Below are 24,145 nucleotides of genomic sequence, written 5' to 3'. Positions count from 1 at the left end.
GATAAGATTCTGACACATCCCTGCAGACCCAAGTGTTGTTGGCATAAATTAGGACAATGGCATTTTGGTTGAACTGTTAGATCAGCAGCAATATGGCCATTTAGCATGAGTATAACTCAACGTTATAACTCAGAGGGGTTGTGATTTTGCCATGTGCCAATACTGAACTGTAAGATCTTCTGCCCATTGATGGGTGACTGTGATTCTACATATGTTTTTAAGTCATGCCTACCTGTTGTAAGCCATCAATTCGCCTTTTTTGGCCCTCTATTTCCAGGCACAGTTGGTTGCTTTGAGCTTGAAGTTCCCCAACTTGTTGCTTCTGCTGCAAGACCTGATTCTGAGCCTGATCCCGGGACTGGGTTACAGTTCGTATCTTGTCCTGCAGAATGGCGGCATGTTGCTGCTGCTCAGAGAGAGGAAGATAACATTAACATTTCATTAAGTCATTGATGAGCAGATATAAGTGACGAGTATATAAATCAAACATAACTGGAGGATGGAGTCCATTGTAGTAGTAAAGTGTAAAAAAAAAAAAAAAAAGCAACAATGCCTAAGTTTTTTTTTGCGATTTTTTTTTTTACTTCTGTTGTGTGCCATGAGTCAGAACATTAACTTTATTCTATAGGCCATTATAATCACAGTTGTGTGCAAACAGCTGCTTCTTGTTCTTGCTTCCTATCAGTACAGAAATCTCAACACCAGAATGTTCTCAATCTGCATTTCCCATTGCTCCCAGAGACGCATCTCACCCATCCAAACAAAACCTTGTTCTGTGCTGATGAGGTGCAAGAACTGTGTGCAGGTGGGTCAGACATTAACTTACAGGGTAGCGACCTATAAGTGGAGTTAGAAATATAGTTTTGTTCCTACTGCAACAGATAAAATTGTCCAGGTCCACATGTACGTAAGGGTTAAAAATCTAGAAATTATTATTTTTAAAGGCATGTATATGCTTGAAATAAAAATGGTGGTATTCTTATCTTTCAGTGCCCCCACAGATCCAGCAGTGCCCCCAAGGATCCAGAGATCTGTTCTGGCTCCGGAAGCGATGACTGCACTGTTTGGAAGTCAGAGGACCACTGTACCCCATCACAGACTGAACTGGTCCGCTGACTTCCTCACGGAGCAAGCATGGCTTCCGTAGTTGGTGCAGGCTTGCACTAGATCTGCAGATGCCCTAGAAGGTGAGTATGCCACGGTTTAATATTTTAAGTGCATGCCTGAAAGAAATATTTTATATTTCTAAATTTTGGACAACCCCTTTAAGAGATTCAGAACAAGAGGTCTTTATTTTTACTAGAAACAGTATCTCCGTCTAGTACTGCAGCTCATTCCTTTGAGAAACACAAAGTTCAATTACAGACTCGGCCCAAGAGGGTTGGCGTTTCTGGAAAATAAGCAGACTGTTTCTCCTAAGAGACAACTAAGAAAATCATTTATTTTGATTATTACCTACTCAATTATTGTACATATCATTTAGTCCATTTCTGGAATACTTTGTATGAGGGCAGTGTGCATAGTTGTATATGGGGGCACAATGACTAGCTATATAAGGAACCTACCTTTTTTATAAAGTCATTTCCGTAAAGAAATAAAGTATGGTGTCAATACAGACTTCTAATTGTCTAACAAATCCAATAATTTGCCATTAGCTTAGTCCTTTGGGAATACGAATAGGCTCCTAGAAGATGATCTTGTACAGAGGTCTGAGGATTCACGAGAACAGAGCCCCGACCATGCTTGTTGCTGGTAGCCTATGTCAAGAACCTCTTCTGATATTTCATAGATAAACCTTCTAATATTGCTTGCTGAGATGTATCGTGATTATGCACTGATATGACTGATACATTATTCTCAGTTCTGGCCAGGACTGTTATCTGTCCTTTGATTCCATAACAAGCTTTTTTTCCTGCAGACTGCTGTTGAAAGCAAAGATAATGCTGATCCTGTGGTTAAGATTGCCTGGAAGGTAGAGATAGAGCTAATCCTCACCTCTTCCTGCTGGGCTGTGCTCCTTGCTTTCTGAATCTCCTCTTCTGCTTGGGCACGTTCATTGGCTAATGTTAACTTTATCCTGCTCAGCTCCTGAGGAGAAAGATCAATAACATCATTAATGAAAGTGATGAGCAGCTGACCTGGGGCGATTTTAGACTAATAGTAGAGGGTTTCCAGCCAAATCTAAAGAGCTGCAAATTACAGGTACTCCAAATAATATACAAGGAAGGAGTACATGTAATATATATCCAAAAACAGACAAAATATGCAATCCCATAACATATTTAAGGGGTTTTCCACAAATGCAATACAAGCATCCCATCCTAAGTACAAGGGTGCGTGTTCCCCTAATAACAGCAGGCATAGTGAAGTCACTCTACACTGAATTCTATGGGAGGTACAGAAGCAGCTGTCCAAACCTTGTCGTAGATAACCAAAACATCCTACTACCTCAGGGATGTCAAACACACAAAGGGCCAACATGAAAAACTTGGATAAGGTCGTCGGCCAATCAATATACAGTATAATGGGCCTCACATAGTCCTCCATACACTATAATGGCCCCACATAGTGCTCCATACAGTATAATGGGCCCCACATAGTCCTCCATACAGAATAATGGCCCCACATAGTCCTCCATACAGTATAATGGGCCCCACATAGTCCTCCATACAGTATAATGGGCTCCACATAGTGCTCCATACAGTATAATGGGCCCCACATAGTTCTTCATACAGTATAATGAGCCCCACATAGTCCTCCATACAGTATAATGGGCTCCACATAGTGCTCCATACAGTATAATGGGCCCCACATAGGGGTGGTGGGTCTGGTGTCAAGGGCAAAATATAAATCACCCTGCGGGCCAGAGTTTGACATGTATGTACTACCTCCATATCACACAAATAGGGGTGTATGATGTTGGGATACAGGATTCATTGGAGTGTAGAGCTGGTTTACCTGTCTTTGTGACTAGAGGAACATGATGGTTAGAGGTAATGATCGTATCAATAGAATCCCTGCAAGTTACACATAGAGGACAGCTTAAATAGGTTGTTGCAATTTCCTAAATGGTTATAACAGCAAAGTGCTAGTAAAAATAAGATGATTTTGATTGCTTACTGTAAAATACCTTTCCCTGAGCCTTCATCGGGCACGCAGGAGCCCATGGGTGTATGCTGCTGCCACTAGGATGCTGACATTAAGCAAAAAAAAAAAAACAGATCCTCCTCAACAGGGTACAACCACTAACTGGCACAAAGCGAATCAGTTAGTGAGAAAGCAAGAGGAGAGGCAGCAAGAAACAAGAACCTTAAACAAATCCCAATATAGGTAAACAGGGGTGGGAACGGTGTCCCCCAATGAAGGCTCCAAGAAAGTGATTTTACGGTAAGTAACCAAAATCCTCTTTTCTCTAACACTTATTTGGGGGACACAGGAGACCATGAGACGTCCTAAAGCAGTCACCAGAGTGGAAAAGGAGAACTGAAGAATGCCCATAACAGGTCTAGGTCCGAGGCGACTGCCGCTAGCAGAACCTTCCTGCCTAGGCTTGCATCAGGCCATGACATAGGTATGAACTCTGTAGAATTTTGAGAAGGTGTGCACAGAGGACCATGTAGCAGCCTTGCAGAGCTGCGAACAGAGGCCTGATGATGACTGGACCATGAAGCCCCCACTGCATGTGTGGAGTGAGCCTTGACCCAGGGTGGGGGCAGCCTATCCTGTGCCCGATACGTTTCCAGGATAGCAGAACGAATCCAGTGGGAGATTGTGGTCTTGGAGGCTGGGAGATCTCTGTTTGTGATTCCCGAGGGTCACCGCAAAGAGTCTGAGTCTGGAAGGTGTCGTCCTGGAAAGATATAGACATAGAGCTCTGACGAGATCCAACTTGTGGAGAGACTGCTACTGAGGGCGAGTTGGAGAGGGACAGAAAGATGGAAGAACAATGTCCTCGTTAAGGTAGAAGGGAGATACCACGTTCGGAAGAAAAGAAGGAACAGGGCGGAGCACCACCTTGTCTTGGTGAAGAACAAAGAAGGGCGAATGGCAGGAAAGGGCCGCCAGCTCCGAGACGCGCCTGATAGAGGTGATCGCCACTACGGTAGAAAGGCAACTTTCCAGGACAGCCAGGACAAATACATCTCAAAGAGGTTCAAAGGGGAACCCTGAAGAGCCTTCAGAACCACGTTAAGATCCCAGGGGTCCAAGAGAGGATAGGGACAAACAGAATGAGCAACTCCCTGTAAGAAAGTCCTGACCTGGGAGTGGGAAGCTAGATTCTTCTGAAATAGGACTGAAAAGGCAGAGATTTAGCCCTTAAGAGAGCTGAGTGATAGCCCAGACAGGAAGGGATGGGGAAGGACATCTGGCTGGCCTTGCACCAGCGAAAAAAGGCTTTCCAGGTGCGATGGTAGATGCGGGCTTTCTTGCTTTAATCATGGTTTGAATAACCTGGACAGAGAAGCCTACATCTTTCAGGACTGCAGCTTCAACAGCCATGCTGTTAAAATTGAGAGACTGAATTCTGGTGGAAGAGGGGACCCTGGGAAAGGAGGTCTGGATGATCCGGATGTTTTCATGGGACCTCTGCGATGAGATTGACCACTTCAACGTACCACGCTCTCCTGGGCCAGTCGGGAGCCACAAGGATGATTGGCACTCCTTCCTACTTGATCTTCTTGATAAGCTTAGGGATCAGCGGCAGAGGTGGAAAAAGGTAAGGAAGGTGGAACTGCGACCACGGAAGAACTAGGGCATCAGAGCCAATCACGAGGGGGTTGAGAGACCTGTACACGAACCGCGGAACCTTGTTGTTCACCCAGGATGCCACTAGGTCGACGTCGGGCGTGCCCCACCGTTAACATATCTGCCTGAACATCGATGGCTTCAGGGTTCACTTGCCTGAGGAGAGGCCCATACAACTTATTAAGATTGCAGGCACCTTCTGTTTGGCCCAGGCCAGAATTCGAGAGACTTCGAATCTGCTTTGCGTTCCGCCCGGGTAATTGATGTATGCCACAACCATGGCATTGTCGGACTGGATGCGCATAGTGTGGCCCGCTAGAAGGTCCTGCCAGTGCCTGAGCGAGAGATAGATGAATCGGAGCTCCAAAATGTTAATGGGGAATAAGGACTCCCGAGGTTTCCAACAGCCTTAGACCGTGAAGTGTTGTAAGACTGCTCCCCAACCGAGCAGGCTAGCGTCCAGTCACAATCTGCCAGTGTAGCGAGAGGAAGAATCTCACATGGCGAATGAAGGGAGAGAAAAGCCACCAAGTCAATGACTGTCTTACTTGCAGGTGACATAAGTTGTGGATGCAGGAAAGTGCCAATGATTCCGCGCTCCACCTCTGCCGCTGATCCCTAAGCTTATCAAGAACATCAAGTAGGAAGGAGTGCCAATCATCTTTGTGGCTCCCGACTGGCCCAGGAGAGCGTGGTACACAGAAGTGGTCAATCTCATCGCAGAGGTCCCATGAAAATATCCGGATCATCCAGACCTCCTTTCCCAGGGTCCCCTCTTGCAGGTGAAGGAGAAGGGGACAGTCCAGTAATGAAATCTTTTTTGTCCCAACTCGACAAAAAGTGCCAGTTGAAGGGGGCCAGTGTGAAACTGTGCTAAGGGAACCGATTCCATTGCGGCTACCATCCTGTCCAGAAAACTCATGCAGGTCCGAAGCGGACATGGTGATGGGCATCTAAAAGAACGAATCAAGTGAAGAAGAGAGGAGACTTTTTCTTCGGGAAGAACTCTGGCGCGTGCAGTATCGAAGAGCATGTCTAGGTATACTAGGTGCTGGGCTGGGATCAGAGACAACTTTGTTGTGTTGATGAGCCAGCCCAGGCAAGAGTACATGTAGAGAGTCAGATGAAGACTCTCGCAGCAGTCCTGATTGGACGATCTGCTGATCGAGGCCCCGTCCTAGTAGGGGATGACTAGAATTTCTTTGGGGCGAAGAAGAGCCATGACAGTGGCCATGACTTTCGTGAAGACTCTGGGAGCAGACGCTAGGCTGAAGGGGAGAGCTGTAAATTGAAAATGAGTTCCTGAACTGCGAAGTGGAGGAACCTTTGGTGAGATGCACAGATTGGGATGTGAAGGTAGATGTCTTTGATGTCCACTGAACAGAGGAATTCTGCAGGCTCCATGGAGGCAATCACTGAGCGATTTCATCTTGAAGCAGCAGAGCCACACTCGCTTGTTTAGGAGTTTGAGGTCTAGTATAGGAAGGACAGAACCATCCTTTTTTGGGACCACAAAAAGGTTTTAGTAGAAACCCGAGAAGCGTTCCACGGAGGGAAGGAGAACAATGACGCCTGACAGGAGAAGGGAGGAAATTGCCTAGAAGAAACGGACACCAGCGAGGGATCCCTTGGGGGCTGGGATTCAAACAAGCGATAATGGGGGATAGATGAGAACTCCATTTTGTAACCGGTGGAGACGACCTCTCTGACCCAGGCTTTGTCAACTACCAAAAGCCACGAGTCCCTGAATAGGAGAAGACGGCCGCCCACCCTGGGAGAGTCCCCTGGTGGGGACAACCAGTCATGCGGAGGAAAATCTGAAGGACCTGGATCGGGAGGGCTTGATTTAATGGCTGCCAGGAATGGGCTGGCTTAAAGGAGGGTCTCCTCTTATCCCACTGTTCCGGGAAGCTGTCTCGGCGGTTAGAGGTCCCAGAGGAAGAAAACGAAACTGCATGGTGCGTTTTCAAGCAGGGAGACATTTCGGTCTGTGTTGAGGAAGGGAGGTACACTTCCCTTCGGTGGTGTCTGAGCTGATTTGGTCCAGTCTGGTTCCGAACAGCCTTAGATCCTGGAAGGGGAGACTGGTGAGGGATTTTTTTGGAGGCCGCATCTGCATTCCAAACCTTGAGCAATAGGACTCATGGCTGAGATGTTGAATGGAATGGCTAAGATGTGAATGGAATGGCTAAGATGTTGCTGGAAGCTAGCACCAACAAGCCCACGGCGTCAAGATGCTGTGAGAATGTATTTACTCGCATGGGCAATTTGATCGGCAAGATCAGCCAGTTCTTTGTCAGGGGCCCTGGAAAGGATGCCTTGACAAAAGAGGTTAGCCCAGGCTCAGACTGACTTGGAGACCCAGGTGGAAGTGAAGGCAAGAAAAATGAAAAAAGCATATACAGCATGGGGGGAATAGGGCTAAGCAAAAGCACGTGTGAAAAAAACTTGGGTATACTAATCAATCACAGCTGAACATGAGTCAACAGTGTGATGCAGCAGCAAAAAAGGCAAACACAATTCTGAGTTGCATTAACAGAAGCATACAGACTAGATCACGTGAAGTAATTATCCCCCTCTTCTCCTCTTTGGCCAGACCTCATCTGGAATACTGTGTCCAGTTCTGGGCACCACATTTTAAAAAGACATTGAAAAACTGGAGCAAGTTCAGAGAAGAGCGACCAGAATGGTGACCAGTCTGCAAACAATGTCCTATGAAGAATAATTAGAGGATTTGGGAATGTTTAGCTTGCAAAAGAGAAGACTTCGAGGAGACTTGGCCATATCGGGAAGTGGTTAAAGGGGTTTTCTCACGAACAAAGTACACTTTAATCAACAGCTCTTGGAATAATAATAATTTCCACATTTGGATGTGTTTAAATAAAATGTCCCTGTGCTGAGATAATCTTATAAATGTGCCCCTTCTGTGTGCTGTGTAATGGCTGTGTCTGACCGTGCAGGGACATGGTCTGATCATACCACAGCTCCTGGGCAGGAGAGTAAACAAAAGAGAGTATACAAACAGAACAGCATGGGATCACAGCTGATTCTTTTTGTGAGGCAAAACATTTTACTGCTTGTTTTTAAGCAATGTTTTACCTCACAAAAAGAATCATCTGCAATGCTGTAATGTCTGTATACTCTTTTGCTTCCTCCCTGCCATGGAGATGTGGTATGATCAGACAATGTTCCTGCATGGTCAGTACACAACCATTACACAGCACACAGCAGGGACACATTTATAAGATTATCTCAGCACAGAAACATTTTTTTAACACAGCCAATTGTGGAACTTTTTTATTCCAAGATCTATTGATTAAAGTCTACTTTGTTTGTGGGAAAACCCCTTTAAGGTGTTACTGTACAGTAACATCAATACAGCGATTACCGCTCAGTCACAGCTTATTAAAATACCAGTCAGCGCTGGATTAGTTTAAAGAGTGACCGTGGAGGATAGTGGGCCCCACTCTGTATGCTGGAATCTCACAACCCAGAAGTTTGGGCCTGACTTTAATAGAATTTTGGGCCCTTTCAAGAGGCATTATGGCTACTTCTGAGTGGTTTTAGTACTATGTTATACAGTAATGGCCAAAAGTGTTGGGACAATTGAAATAGTTTCGGAAAATGAAGAATTTCTCCCAGAAAATTATTGCAATTACAGATGTTTTGTTATTTCCTTTGTGTGTATTGGAACAACACAAAAAACAGAGGGGACAAAAAGGCAAATTGGACATCATTTCACTCAAAACCCCAAAAATGGGCCGGACAACATTGTTGACACTTTTCCAAAATTGTGAGTAAACAACTTCGTTTTCAAGCATGTGATGCTCATTCAAACTCACCTGTGGCAAGTAACAGGTGTGGACAATATGAAAATCACACCTGAAACCAGATAAAAAGGAGAGAAGCTGACTCAATCTTTGCATTGTGTGTCTGTGTGTACCACACTAAGCAGGGAGAATAGAAAGAGGAGAAGAAAATGGTCTGAGGACTTGAGAACCAAAGTTGTTGAACAATATCAACAATCTCACGGTTAAAAGTCCATCTCCAGAGTTCTTGATGTTACTTTGTCCACGGTGCGCAACATAATCAAGAAGTTTACAACCCATGGCACGGTAGCTAATCTTCCTGGATGTGGACGGTAGAGAAAAATTTATGAAAGTTTGCAATGCAGCATAGTCCAGATAGTGGATAAGCAGCACCAATCAAATTTCAAAGAAATTCAAGCTGTCCTGCAGGCTCAGGTGCATCCTTGGCAGCGCAAACTATCCATCAACATTTGAATGAAATGAAATGCTATCACAGGAGACCCAGGAGGACCCCACTACTGACACAGAGACATAAAAAAGCTAGATTGCAGTTTGCCAAAATGTACGTGAGTAAGTCAAAATCCTTTTGGAATAGCGACTTGTGGACAGATGAGACCAAGATGGAGCTCTTTGTTGAAGCACAGTATGCTACTGTATACCGAAAACAGAATGAGGCCTACAAAGAAAATAACACAGTACCTATAGTCAAATATGGTGGAGGTTCAAAGATGTTTTGAGGTTGGTTTGCTGGCTCTGGCACTGGGTGCCTTGATTATGTGCAAGGCATCATGAAATCTGAACATTACCAAAGGATTTTGGGTTGCAATGTAGTGCTCAGTGTCAGAAAGCTTGGTTTGCATCTTAGGTCATGGGTCTTCCAGCAGGACAATGACCCCAAACATACTTCAAGAAGCACCCAGAAATGGATGGAAACAAAACGCGGGTCAGTTCTGAAATGGCCAGCAATGAGTCCGGATCTAAATCCCATTGAACACCGGTGGAGAGATCTTAAAATTTCTGTTGGGAGAAGGCACTCTTCAAATATAAGAGATCTGGAGCAGTTTGCAAAAGAAGAGTGGTCCAGGATGGAAGATACAACACTTCCCACACTATCAACTGCTGCTGGGCACACAGCACGAGATCTGCACCTGGATCTTCTTCCACCACTTACAAGTCTCCTGCAGGTACAGACACTCTGGGGCAAGCAATACGGACCATCTCAGCTAATGCTACTGAAGGATGCATGCTGCTACCCACAGCCTGTGACAGGGATACAGCCATATGTGAGCGGTGGAGGTCACTGTATACGATTTGCCATGGAGAGGACTGGTGTGACGGGTGGGAATAATGACGGGATGGTGGACCCTAGGTCTGTTGCTAAACGAGCAGTGTATTCTAGGGATCGTCTTCTGGAACTGCGCAGGATAAAGTCTTCTCCAGCAGTGGCAATACTGAATGTTCCACGGGAAATAAGGAGACCTTTCAGAGGCTGCAGAGCAGGCAAGAAGATCAAGTCCTGGAGGAGAAGGTTTAAACCAGTGGTCCCATCCATTATCATGGGTAACGTACGATCGCTGGGAAATAAGTCGGATGAACTGCTGGCTCTGAGTAAGACCCAGAAGGAGTTTAGGGAATGCAGTCTCATGTGCTTTACAGAAACCTGGCTGCATGAGGAGGTCCCAGATTCATGTGTCTCGGTACCAGGGTTTCAAATGGTTCGGGCTGATAGAGAGAGAGTTAGATGCGGCAAGAAAAAAGGTGGAGGAGTGATACTCTACATTAACAACAGATGGTGCAATCAGGGGCATGTAACTGTTAAGGAGAAACATTGCTGTCCAAATATTGAACTGTTAGCAGTGGGCCTCAGGCCTTACTATCTGCCTAGAGAATTCACTCTTGTTATTGTAGTTGTGATGTATATACCACCATCTGCGAACCCAGAGGCTGCTGGGGATGTGTTGTCAGGGGTGATGGCCCGGCTTCAGACTAAACACCCAAACTCTCTAACTGTAATTTCTGGGGATTTCAATCGAGTAAAGATCTCATCTGCAATACCAAAGTTCTATCAATATGTCAAATGTCCTACACGGGACAACAACACACTGGATCTCCTCTTTGCTAATGTTAAGAATGCTTATTCATCGGCTGCATTACCCCCCCTGGGGAAATCTGACCACAACCTCATACTATTGTCTCCTGCTTACCAACCAGACGTCCGCAAACAACCAGTGACAATTAAAAAAGATAAGGAAGTGGTGTCCAGCAGCAGAGGAGGCGTTACAAGACTGCTTTGACTGTACAGACTGGGAGGTGTTGTGTACCATGAAAGAGCTGAAAAGCAATGTCTAAAGCATTCCAAATGTTTTGTTATTATATGTGTCATGTTCGAGATCTGTGTTCTGCTGCTGTGATACCGCAATTTCCTCCGGGATAAAATAAAGTATATCTTATCTTATCTTATCTTATTGAGAGGTGTAAGAAGCTTGTTGATGGTTATAGGAAGTGATTGATTGCAGTTATTTATTCCAAAGGGTCTGCAACCAAATATTAGGTTGAGGGTACCAACAATTTTGTCCAGCCCATTTTGGGGGTTTTGTTGTGAAATGATTCTAATTTGCCTTTTTTTCCTCATTTTTTTTGTCTTGTTCCAATACACACAAAGGAAATAAACATGTGTATAACAAAACATGTGTAACTGCAATAATTTCATGGGAGAAATACTTAATTTTCTGGGACAATTTCAAGGGTGCCATGACTGTTTAGACAAATCACCAATCTGGGGCTATTCTCTCTTTTACTGAATAAAAAGGGAAACCGCAGATTGGTCATGGTGCTCTTTAAAGGGAACCTGTCAATAGGTATTTGATATGTAATCTGAGAGCAGAATGATATAGAGATAGAGAAACTGATTCCAGCGATGTGTCACTTGCTGGTTTGCATGCTGTCATTTTGATACAATCACAGTTTTCCCTGATGCAGATCTAGCAGTTGTCTGAATACTGAGCCCTGTATAACCCCACCCACATCACTGATTGGCAGCTTTCTGTGCACACTGTATATTGACAGAAAGCCGGTAATCAGTGACAGGGTCAGGGTTACACAGACAAGGAAGGGCTAAATGGTATGAGACAAGTAGCCTTCTAAGGATAACCTCCTGCTGATAAAACACTGGTTTTATTGAAACAGAAATACACAATCCAGTCACACATCACTGGAATCAGAGTCCCTTCCCCTGTATTATGCTGCTTTCAGATTACATACAAAACCTGCTGACAGATTCTCTTTAAGCTGTTCCAGCTGGCGGTTTAAGTGGTTCCAAATGAACACAGTCCATGGTGATCATATTTTTCACTCTCATGCAGACAGATCATCTGATTTTACCACCGCTTGAGCGTCATGGAATATGTGTGCGCCCATTTAGAATTCTTTTTATACGTTTTTTCTTTTACAGCTGAACCATGTGTCAGTTTATGTTCTAAAAGGTGACAAATGTATCATCTCACCTCTTCAACGGCCAGCTTTGTAGCTTCAAGACGTTGCATCCTCTCCTGTGCCATCCTCTCACTGTCCTCCATGTGACGTGTCATGTGCGCTACCTGTGATTACATAATAGGCTATGGTCAGTAATTAAAGGGGTGAGGGCCAGCAATATTAAAGGGATTTTCCCCAGAAACAGTGCTAAATATATCATCGCTGGGTGTCTGACCACTTGGACCATTACTGATGCCAATAACAGTTGTCCCCAATTCCTCTGTGTGAATAAAATATATGGGTGACCACTTCTCCTTTCACTTGTATAAGAATGACAGCTCCGCTTTCTCGGCAAATTCTTATAGAAGTGAAGGGAGAAATGGAAGGGTGATAAATAGTTTAGGAGAAAATCCTCCTTATTGATCAGTCTATCTACATACTTCTTTCTGACGCAGCACACTGGCTTCATCTTGTATCTGCCGAAATCTTCTTTTCTCTGCTTCCAAGCGTTCTGTGAGCAAGACACCATTAGACCAATACAAGAAAAGAATACCAGTATCTCATCCATACTCAGGAGATGGCTCGGTCCTTACCTTCTGCCTGTACGGCCCGTAGCTTCAGCTCTGCACTTGTGTTTGTGAGCTCCTGCTTCAAGTCAAACAGTTGTTCCTGTTGCATCTTGCACTTTCTCTCCAGCTCATCCACCTATGGGGCATGAAGCACAAGGAATAAATAAATACATAATAATCACAGAACCAAACAAACCGCTCAAAGCACTTAGTGCTTCAATATCGGAACCCAATAGAGTACTGTTCCCTATATAGGACATTACGCTTATGGTGCATCTGGACGTGTTGATTTCAACCCATCAATGCACCTTAATTAGGGATTATATATATTAGTTTGCCGCTCATTTACTGTCCTGTTTACTCAAGCGGCCGAACAATGGTCACTCTGTTCCCATACAGTATCAGGTTATTGGTGGCATCTTCCCTGTTTACACAAGGTAATGTGCTGCTGATAATGATTTTATTTATTTTATTTTTTTTACAGGGATCAATGATATGATCACCCAACAAACTTGCAATTTGCTGACATGTTTACATGAGCAGATAATCAGGAATGAAATAGTTAGTCGGTTATCTACTCATCTAAATGCATCATTCCTTGAGTGACATGTTAGAGTCCCCGCGGCTGCATGTTTCAGGGCTGTTAGACAGCCACAAAACATGGGGAGGATTGCCTGACAAACGGCCGCGGGGAATGGAACACCGCGCTCATCACTACATATAATGGCTGGAATCCTGCAGCCACTAACTGATACATGCTGCCCGATCCACGGTATCAGCTGTCAGGCTCACTTTAACCTGCAAGTATATAGGGTTAATCTGCAGGAAATTAACTTTATCCCTCCTGGTAGCTGCTGGCTTTCAGTCAGATGCGCGGTCACTGCCCACAGCGCATGTGTGCAGAGAGTGCTTATAGCTGCCATTCATGGCGTGCACAGCATGGTTCTATGACTGAAATCCGGCAGCTCCCAAGTTCATTTTCTCCTGGTAGCCACGCTATCAGTAAGGTGGCTGGACAGCATTGTAATGTTATTAACACTATATCTGCAGGTTAATAGCCTTTCAATGACAGGTTTCCTTAAAATCTCAGTGGTAAGGGTCTGAACACTAGCACCTGAACGATCATTAGAGAACTGCCGCACTCTTAGGCTATGTGCCCACGATGCAGAAATGCTCCGGATTTTTCCCTGAGCGTTTCTGCATCTCCCCTGGCAAAAAAAAACGCATGTGGATTGTACATGCGGATTTTACATGCGTTTTTCTGCCAGGGACAAGCGTATGTCCCGCGTTTTTCACATGCGATTTCGCATGCGGGTTGACAAGCGCTTTTCCAAGCGATTTTAGCATCACTTGGAAAGTGCTTGACAACATGGTCACACTATATACCGAATTTTTCGGACTATAAGACGCACCGGACCATAAGACGCACCTAGGCTTTAAAGGCGGAAAATAGGAAAAAAAAATGTAAGCAAAAAATGTGGTCATGATGCACTGTTATGGGGGAGGGGGTCTGCTGCTGACACTGGTATTGGGGTAATGTCCCCCAATTCTGTTAATATCTTCCATCCTGGTATGTATGGCCCCTCCATCCTGGTATAAGTGGCCCCCATCCCATCCTGGTATGCATGGCACCCCTTTATCCCCCATCCTGGTATGCATGGAACCCCTTTATCCCCCCATCCTGGTATGCATGGCACCCCTTGATACCCCATCCTGGTATGCATGGCACCCCTTGAGCAACCATCCTGGTATGCATGGCACCCTCTGAGCCCCCATCCTGGTATGTATGGCACCTTCTGAGCCCCCATCCTGGTATGCATGGCACCTTCTGAGCCCCTATCCTGGTATGTATGGCACCCCTCTGAGCCCCCATCCAGGTATGTATGGCACCCTCTGAGCCCCCCATCCTGGTATGCATGGCACCCCTTGAGCAACCATCCTGGTATGCATGGCACCCTCTGAGCCCCCATCCTGGTATGTATGGCACCTTCTGAGCCCCCATCCTGGTATGCATGGCACCCTCTGAGCCCTCATCACGCTGCCTACAAAAAAAAATTAAAAAAAATTAACAATCATACTCACCTCCTGTCTCCTCCAGCGCTGTCCCGCTCTGCTACCGACACTCTCACTGTGTGAGCCACGCACGGCAGGGCGCCCTCAGACAGTGTGAGACGCTGTGCTGAAATAGTCACTGCTCCCCACGCCGGGACCCTGTGCGAGTCCATGGGAGTGAGTTGTAGCGAATATTCATGAGCTTTAATAGTGGGCACACAGACCGCAGAGCGGTAGCAGGAGCCGCGCTGCAGCTCCAGTGTGCTGGCTATTAAGAGAAATAAATATTCATTGCTCGCCACACCCATGGGCGTGGGGAGCAGGGAATATTCATTTTCTTTAGTAGCGGGCACAGCTAGGCTACAGCAGGGAGCTGCTGCATCCTGTACCCCGCTGATCCCCCGCTGCCGCTCCCCCACACCGACCACCATGCGGCCATACAATAATATAGTATTCGGACTATAAGACGCACCCCCACTTTCCTCCAAAATTTTGGAGGAAAAAAGTGCGTCTTATAGTCCGAAAAATACGGTAAATCCATGCAACCAGCATGGATATATATAGTGTGACCAAGTTAATAGTAAAAGAATGGTAAAAAATAAAAAATAAACATTATACTCACCTTCTGATGGCCCCCGGTCTCCTTGTCCGGTGCGTTGGGCGGCTCGCGGTGGTCTAAAAGGACCTTCCATGACGTCATTTAGTCATGTGACAGGTCACGCGACCGCCAACGTCAGCGGTCGCGTGACCCGTCACATGACTAAATGACATCATGGAAGGTCCTTTTAGACCATCGCGAGCCGCCGGGGAGCCATCGCTAAAGAGACTGGGGGCCATCAGAAGGTGAGTATAATGTTTATTTTAAATTATTTTTTTTTTACAAGTATTATGGTACCCGGATCAGGAGGCGAGTCTCCTCTTCTCAAGACCCGGGTACCATCCGCACATTGAATCACTTAATATCCGCATATGTACATGTAGTGATGCGGATATTATGCCATTCAATGCAAGTCAATGGCGGCGAAAACACCGCGATTACGCAAAATTAATGGTAGTGCTGCGTATTTTTCCGCAATGATAATCCGCAGCGGAAATTTCCGCAGCATGTGCACAACACATGCGGATTATCATTGGGGAACATTGCAGACCTTCTACCAAGCGTTTTTTAAGTGTTTCCGTGGCGGAATCGCTGCTGCAGAAATGCTTAAAAAACGCATCGCGGGCACACAGCCTTAGGCTCAGTGCCCACGATGCAGAAATGAAGCAGAAATTTTCCTGAGCATTTCTGCATCTTCTTGGCAGAAAAACGCATGCGGTTTTTCCATGCGTTTTTGCATGTGTTTTTCCAATGCATTCTATAGGCAAATCTGCATGCAGAAACGCACAAGAATTGGTCATGTCCGGATTTTTTCTGCGAGTAAAATCCGCACAGAAAAAATTCTGACCATGTGCACAGAACTTGCAGAATGTCATAGGAAGCCATCGAATAAGGTATGCAATGCGTTTCTGGAGAGTTTCCGCGCTGCAAATCCGCATCAAAAACGCATCGTGGGCACACAGCCTTAAGGTCACCTTGTCCCAATAGCTTTTCTCAATTTCTTCTAGCTTCTCATGGGAGACACCAGCTGGACTTTTGAATAGATCTCTTTAAGAAAGTGGCTCATCCAAGCACTAAACCAGTAAAACAGGCTATGGTGTATCTCTGTCTATCACTGGAAAGTGGGAATGTTTCTTTTTCTTCTATTCTCCATGTCTGCATTTCTTCAGCTTCACTAATAAACATGTATCACAGAAATGGTTTTTCTAAGACATTTGGGCTAAAAATCCACCCAAGATTATACAACCCCAATTCCAAAAAAAGTTGGGACAGCTGTGTAAAAGGTAAAGAGAACAAGAATGCAATGATTAGGAAATCTCTTATAGCTATAATTTCATTCACAACAGAACACAGAGTACAGACCAGAAGGTGAAGAGTAGACATGTGTCCATTTCATTTGAAAAAAAAATTAACTAAATTTAGAAATTGATGGCAGCAACACATCTCAAAAAATTTAAGACAGGGTTAACTAAAAGCTGGAAAAGTAAGTGGTAATAAAAAACAGTTGGAGGATCAATTTACAACCAAGTCACACAACTGTTTAAAAAGAGCATGCTATGGAGGCAGAGTCTCTCAGAAGCAAAGATGGTCAGAGGTTCACCAATCTGTGAACAACTGCACCTAAAAAATGTGGAACAATGAACCCTATATAAACACAATCCAGAAATGCCACCATCTTCTCTGGGCCAAAGCTCATTTAAAATGGACTGAGTTAAAATGGAAAACTGTTCTGTGGTCAGATGAAGCAAAATGTTAAATTCTTTATGGAAACCCCAGATGCCGTGTCCAGCGGGCTCAATAGGCGAGGGACCATCCAGCTTGTTATCAGCACACTGTACAAAAGCCTGCATCTCTGGTGATATGGAGTTGCATAAGTGCCTATATGGACAGATTACACACCTCAAAAGGCACTATCAATGCTGAGATTTATATAGAGGTTTTATAACAACATATGCTCCTATCCAGGCAACAAGCATTTCAGGGAAAAGCCTTGCATATTCCAGCCAGACAATGCTAAACCACATACTGCATCCATCACAACAGCATGGCGTCACAGACGAGTTTGGGTGATGAACCAGCCCTCCCACAGTCCAGACCTTTCACCAATAGAAAACATTTGGCACATTATGAAATAAAAAATCCAGCAAAGACCCAGACTAAGGAGCTGGGAGAATCCCACATCAGACAATGGGACAAAGTTCCTCTCCCAAAACTCCAGCAATTGTTCTCTCTCTCCCTGGTCTTCCTCCAGAACTCCGAACATTAACACAGACTACCGGGAGAAGTCCATGTTCGGAGTTTAGCACTAGACACCAAGTGCCAGGTACGAACCCCGAACTTTAAAAGTTCAACTCTATACCCAAGCCAATGAAAAGACCCCTAAAAAGGTCACATGTTTTTATTCAAATATATCACTAAGCAAAACAGATTTGTGAGACACAGATGAAAAATGAAGCAAATCTGAAGCCTTCCGTCTTCCACAGATCACCGTAGACAGGAATGGCCAATTCTGATCTGCAAACACGGATTAGAATAGAATGTGGTCAGATTCCCAAGGATCTCACACGCGGATCCGTGTTTTTCAAGGATCTGTGTATAGATTCATGAAACTATGGGTGTGTGTGCAGTCTGAGAAAAAAAAAAAACAGACAACACACGGACAATGTAGCTTCAAAGCAAATCTCTCATCAGATTTCTGTATACAATATACATACAATATTAAATAGATCTCTAAAGCTCCCCATACGCAATAGACAGCTGTCAGCTAAATGATGGCTCAGCCAATCGTTTGGCCGACAGTCATCTCTACAGATTCCTCCATACATAGTGTTTTATTTATGAGGGAGCTGCTGCCAGACTCCTCTGGCAGTGCCGTATCTCACTGAGGAAAAAAAAATAAAAAATCGGAATCAGATATTGCCAGGTCCAGCCGATGTAAGTCTAATGCGTATGACGGCCTTTGGACCCAATGAGGCTGGTGTACTTTGATAATTCATATCAGTATGTCTGTATAATGTTTTTTTGAAAAATTAAAGTCGCCTACCTAACCAGATTTACAGCTCTTCAGTGTCCCTCCTCCCTGCGGAGATCTCACACTGCTCACTACAAGCTGTAGTTGTCAGTCAGGCTGGGTGAGAGGACACTGAATACACTTGGACTCATGAGCGGTTTCAATCTAGAAATAAAATGCATATCTTATCAGGATTATATATAGATTCCGACACAGATTTTCAAAGTAAATGTACCATAACTATCAGGTCAAAGAGATGTATTTAATAATGTATTGTAAGATGGCCGCTGGACAGGTTCCTGAGGGGAGATATGTATCATTGAGGCTCTTAGCCTCAGTGATGTAAGCCCGGAAAAGCAGGCTCAAGCACATATAGTGCTGAGAGAGCTAATAGGGCGTGTCCAGGGCCAGAATTACGAGCAGTCAGAGAGATGGGTGGGACTGGCTGCTCACATATCCCCACTCCGGGGCCTGATACGGCAGATATAAGGAAGTCCAGCTGTATCATTAGGGTGGTGTCTGCAAGGTGGAAAGAGCTTGCCTGTGTTGCTCAGTCTCTGCTAGAGGCTGAGTGAGGACTGACATTTAAACAGGTGAGCCCGTGGTGTATATGGACTATTTTCCATTTTGGGTCTGTTAAATGTTTTGTCCCCAGAAGATGTGTATTTGTTACACTGGTAGGTTTATGGACATTTAATAAATAAATCAATTTTGAAGCAACTAGATCCTTGTGTATGCACCAACCTCTACCTGAGAGCCGATCCCTTACAGTATGTATTGTGAAATCTGAGGACACATCCGCCTAAAACACTTAGTCTGTGAGTACATTACAGATGCAGACCTAGCGATACCTTATGATACCTTATTGCGGTAGAGCAGTATTTTCTCATTGGCACCTGCCATTTCTTGTCTGAGTTTTGCTTCCCGCATTGCAGATTCCTAAAGAAATTATGTATAGAAAAATGGATTAAATGTCATGACATGCAGCCGACCGCTTCCTGCCCCTAATATTTCACTACATGATCCCTATACGTCTAAGCACAAACCCTTCTAACTCTTGACTTTAACTGCATAAATAGGTGCTGTATGAGGTCTTTTTTTTTTTTACGGCATGAGTTGAATTTTTATTTATAGCACCATTTTGAAGTATATATAATACTCAAACTTTTTTTGATTTTTTTGGTATGAGAGGGGGGTTAGAATTTCAGCAGCAACTCCACATATATATATTTTTTTAGATTTGTTTTTATGGTGTTCAATCTTGTGGTAATACTAAAATATTATCGTTACTATGTGTGTATTAGGTAGTTGTTCTTTTAATACTTCAGTCATTTTTTTATGTTTGTTTGTTTTTGTGGGCTAAGCTGTAGTAGTTTACTTTGATTCCATTTTAGGGTATAGAATTTATTGACCATTATTCCATTTTTGGATAAAGCTATGATAAAGAAAAATAGAATAGCATTTTTTTTTATTTTCATCATGTAGAAAAAGAAGAAGAGTATTGTACACAGATGGCAGACCTGGGGGTGTTCTCGCTGGCACCCTGTAGGGAATAGATGGGGTGACATTTATTGAACATGGCATCTAATTGGTTAAACAGCTGGGGACATTGTAATTTCCATTATTGGCTGTTGTGAGCGATGCCGGCATAGTTAGTGGCAAGCAAAGAAGCTATTTAGCATCAGTGTAATAAACATATGGCAAATGATGCTAAGGGGTTAACATGGAAGCCACTCCGGTTACCAGCTGATCACAGTGGGTTCAGCTCCTGAGGTCTGCAGAAAATAGCTGATTTTGTGAGTTGTTACTGCTACTGGTTAGCTGCTCTTTATTCTGCCTCATACAGGGGAATTCAGACTAGGGACACCCACCTTTGATAACCAAATGCTGGAAAAAGGGGCATCGGACAAGGTTCTCCCTATTGCCTAATACCTATAACTACTGACTAGTTGCTATGAGAGTGGCATTTACGCTGCACAATAATTGTGAACGAGCGTTCCTTCTATCGTTATCTTGCAGTCTACACAGGCTGCCGATCACCCGACAAAATGCTCGTTCGTCAGGTGAAATGATCAAAAGATCATTGTCCTCAGCAGCACATCGTCCTGTGCAAACAAAACTTGTGCTGTCGAGGACAATGGCAGGCTATGTATACTGAACGATCCATTACAGATCGCATCGAAAGTGCGGTCTGCCTGTGTAATCAGGATATTCGATGACTGCCAAACATTTCCATAGCGCAGCGTAGATGGACCTTAACGTTACCATTTGGCCAGCGCCACTAATTATAAACAAAGTTCTGGGTTTGCACAGCTTAATTATCAATTCTTTTTCTCCCATTACAAAAAAAAACCCAATGTTCCATAAAATCATGTACTTGAGCAACATGAGGGCAAAGCACAGTGAACCACATGGGGTACTCGAACTGGAAGCCTTTATCAGCCGCTTTGTGGCAGTGCCATAGACTGAGTGATGGAGTGAATTGTTGCTCCATTCAAATAGTAATCTTCTGGTTTTGAAAGACCAACGACCTCCATTCTGATTACCAGGTGGGCCTTGGCAAGCGAACCCCCCTCCAATATAGCATTTATCTATCCAGTGGATAGGTGACATGCTTCAGGCTGGAATACCTTTTTAAGTGCACCTTTCTCCTAGAACACAGTACCTGTTCAAAGCACATCATATAGTTATCTGCAATTCTGCCTGTCCCACAGCTCCCCTGAAGTCACCCCATCCCTCACACCTCTCCTGACCTCCTTCTCCTTCCTCAGTTCCTTGGCATGCAGTTCCCTCATGCTGGAGCCTTCACGCTTCGTCTGAGTCAGGATCACCCCAAGGTCTTGCACCTTCTGCTGTGATAAAGCCAGGGCGGCATCAGTCATGTGTAACCTGCAGGCAGAAGACATGCTTACACCCTGTTAGGAGTTTCATGCTGCTCGAACCACGTGCAGCACAGATCAGACAGTGGCTGATTTATAGCAGCATGTACAGTTTACTCTGAAATGCTGTGGCGTTCCAGAGAAAACATCATTCTCACCAAGGCCAGTTTCCGGCAGGTTCTCCCCGACCAGCTCTTCTAGACTGACTGGTCTCTCCCTATACACTCACATAGTAAGAGACCAAACTGTGATGTGAAATGGGGCAAGGAAAAGCTGAACAGATGGCATACAGGGCATGTATACTTATGAATGAAATGTAAGGGACCCCGTTAGTTTGCTTTGATCTTTCATACTAAGGACCCTTAATGTGGATTAGAACCGAACCAAAATCCTATTCACAAAGCAGATAGTTTGTCACAATGTACCATTCTGGACAATCTCTCATGTGCTAATCACAGCGACAGTACAAGTCTTTCTTTTACCTTCACTGATACATTGTAACAAGCTGCAGCTGTGCAAAAGCAGAACAGAATACAGGATATTCGTAATTTATTGAAAACATACACAAATTGTGAAAAGAACATATGTAGATAAAAAGCACAAGAAAATAGAGGAGAGGCTGATGCAGGACACAGAACTATTAAGTATAAAGCATTATCATGAAAAGCCACTAGATGGCAGAGGGCTCTTACAAAATAGTGGCATCTCTAATAGAAAATCTAAAAGATCATGCCTAGAAAATGGTGCAGTGTAACACACTGAAGTCTAGAGCATGTACATATATCATAATACATAGTACTAACCACTCATATTAAGTAAAAATGTGTCAGCGCATTAGCCACCACCCCAATGTGCGTTTTGACCCTACTTTATCTGTTATAAGAGGCGGAGGTATCTTTTATATTATAAGGACGGCAGTAATTGGTTGGAACAGTAAATACCTAGTAACTGGTATTTGCCGCAGTAAAAGCAAAATATATTATATCACCGTAGTGGTACTGAACTGGAGAATCATGCCGCCATGTCATTTTTACCACTGCATTTGTTTTTCACCATTTCTTACATTTGTTTTTTTTTTTCTCCTTTTTTCAGTACACAGTATAAAACAAGCCATCATACGGCTATTTGGACGCAAAAAAAAAAAAAAAAAAAAAAAAAAAAAAAAGGCTCTTGGAAGAAGGGGGAGAAAAAAAAAGAGAAAAAATTAAAATTGTCTGCGGAGGAAAGAGGTAAAATGCTGCAGTCAGTCTTTGAGTCAAGTAGAGCGATGGGGCGTCCATTTGGGCACTTATCACTTACAGTCAGTTATGTGACCACAAAGAACCAATGGGTTTTCATGGCGAACTTGAAGGCACCCTGTTGCTGTTGTCATGGCATTCCAGTGAAGCCCAGCCTTGGGATGGATTTCATAGGAGACTAATTTTTACTGTATACTGCGATACCGATATCAGGTTCAATACAAGCCCGATAGAGGCTAAAAGCACACTGCCTTGGCCCTTTACTGGGTGAATGACTAAAGGGGCAATGCATACATTTCACATATACACCAGGAACTTTCTTGGCACATGAATCAGGACATAAATCCTAGATGGAGCTTCACTTAAATCTGATGATAATGACTCGCAGAGACCCTTACTTGGAGGTCAGTGAATTTACAACCGACTTCCTGTCGTCCAATGCCTCTTGAAGTTTGCTGGCGTGCAAAGTTGTCGTTCTAATAGTAACAGAAAGAGAAGAGGAGAAATAAAAAACAAAAAAACATGATTTTCTAAATGAAGATATCAAGCAGGCAGACCAACCTTGTGCTGCGGCTCATCTCCTCCCGCTGTTTATCAATGGTCCCCATTAAGTCCAGGAACTATAGGAGAAGCCACATAGTTATGAAGAATCTGGAAGGAAATCATGAAAAAAACCTGTGCACATCACCCACCTGCTTATTCTTCTCCTGCTTCAAGTTCTGTACCTCCTTGGTTAGGATCTGCCTCTGATTTATAGTCTCCTTCTTTACCGTATGTCTTTCCAGGTTATAATCTATGGAGTGTTCTGTAGCAGAGACACAAATGCAATTTCTGTTTGACCCTATAAAGTTGAGGTTGGGGAGATTTCCAGTCTAGTGGGTTATACAGTAAGAGGCTGACAATTTCATTCAAAGTTACCTATCTGAAATGCTTCGTTAAAATGGAGCTGTGGCCGATTATTGGTGACACTGCTACATTGTCGCTGCATGGGACTGCCTGAGATTACAGGGGTGTCCAGCAGTCACACCGCTACCTATCCGCAAGTAATCATCTACAGTCCAAGTAAAAGAAGGAAAGTTTGGCTCCACGAACCTGGAGACTTCTTAGATGATGGACATCATGACTAAGGGTGTACTCACCTGAAACGAGTAGATGTTTTAACCTGCTTATCATGAGATCTTAAACTGCACTGACGTTTTGTACTCCTTCACACTGAAATAAAGACTTTTCCGTGATCGAGGAGCTGGACTTTCCTTCCTTTACTTGGACTTTTTCACGTCAAGGCATAGACGCTATTGTTGCTCTGAACCACGGGAACCTTGCATGCGAGTGAGCTGGATCGATTTCTCTACAAAGACAGAAGCAGGTAGCAGCCACATAGAGCGCCATCTTGCGTCGCAGACATGAGCGCTATCCTCCAGCTTCCAGGGGTAATCTTGCAATATACCACTCCACCAATGTACCTCAGTCCCATACCACAAACTAGATCATCCTATATCCTTTCTGGTATATCCTTAGATTGACACTATGGCATAGATGATCTATATATGTATTTCACAATATTGCACTATTTTCGTATACATCAGTAATATGTCATCCAACAGAGTATTCTGCTTGATTACCTATTTTGAATAAGATTTAAATAACAAACACAGAATCTGGAATTGCACATCTGTACATTTCATTATTTTGTGATTTATTTTCATTATTTCTGTACATCCTATACAGGACTGTAGGACCGAAAACGTTAAACTATAAAGATTGCCTAGATGA

General features: G+C 44.0%; 1 protein-coding gene across 1 annotated transcript in view; it reads right to left on the bottom strand.

Moving 5' to 3' along the window:
* The window catches only part of LRRC45 (leucine rich repeat containing 45), a 41,369-nt gene that overhangs the window by 3,562 nt on the left and 13,662 nt on the right, over positions 1–24,145 (bottom strand). Inside the window, exons 7-16 of the mRNA XM_073684144.1 lie at positions 23,065–23,177; positions 22,934–22,992; positions 22,771–22,848; positions 21,009–21,144; positions 19,117–19,194; positions 12,620–12,731; positions 12,467–12,537; positions 12,059–12,151; positions 1,996–2,088; positions 233–406 (exon numbers count right to left, since the gene is read on the bottom strand). Of these exons, the coding sequence (XP_073540245.1) occupies positions 233–406; positions 1,996–2,088; positions 12,059–12,151; positions 12,467–12,537; positions 12,620–12,731; positions 19,117–19,194; positions 21,009–21,144; positions 22,771–22,848; positions 22,934–22,992; positions 23,065–23,177 (1,007 nt within the window). The remainder of the gene's footprint in view (positions 1–232; positions 407–1,995; positions 2,089–12,058; positions 12,152–12,466; positions 12,538–12,619; positions 12,732–19,116; positions 19,195–21,008; positions 21,145–22,770; positions 22,849–22,933; positions 22,993–23,064; positions 23,178–24,145) is intronic.

The sequence above is a fragment of the Phyllobates terribilis genome, unplaced genomic scaffold, assembly GCF_046119375.1.
Source record: "Phyllobates terribilis strain yellow unplaced genomic scaffold, ASM4611937v1 Scaffold_5__5_contigs__length_657084704, whole genome shotgun sequence".
In the NCBI taxonomy this organism is placed as follows: Eukaryota; Metazoa; Chordata; class Amphibia; order Anura; family Dendrobatidae; genus Phyllobates; species Phyllobates terribilis.
This window is presented reverse-complemented; position numbering and strand designations above follow the sequence as displayed.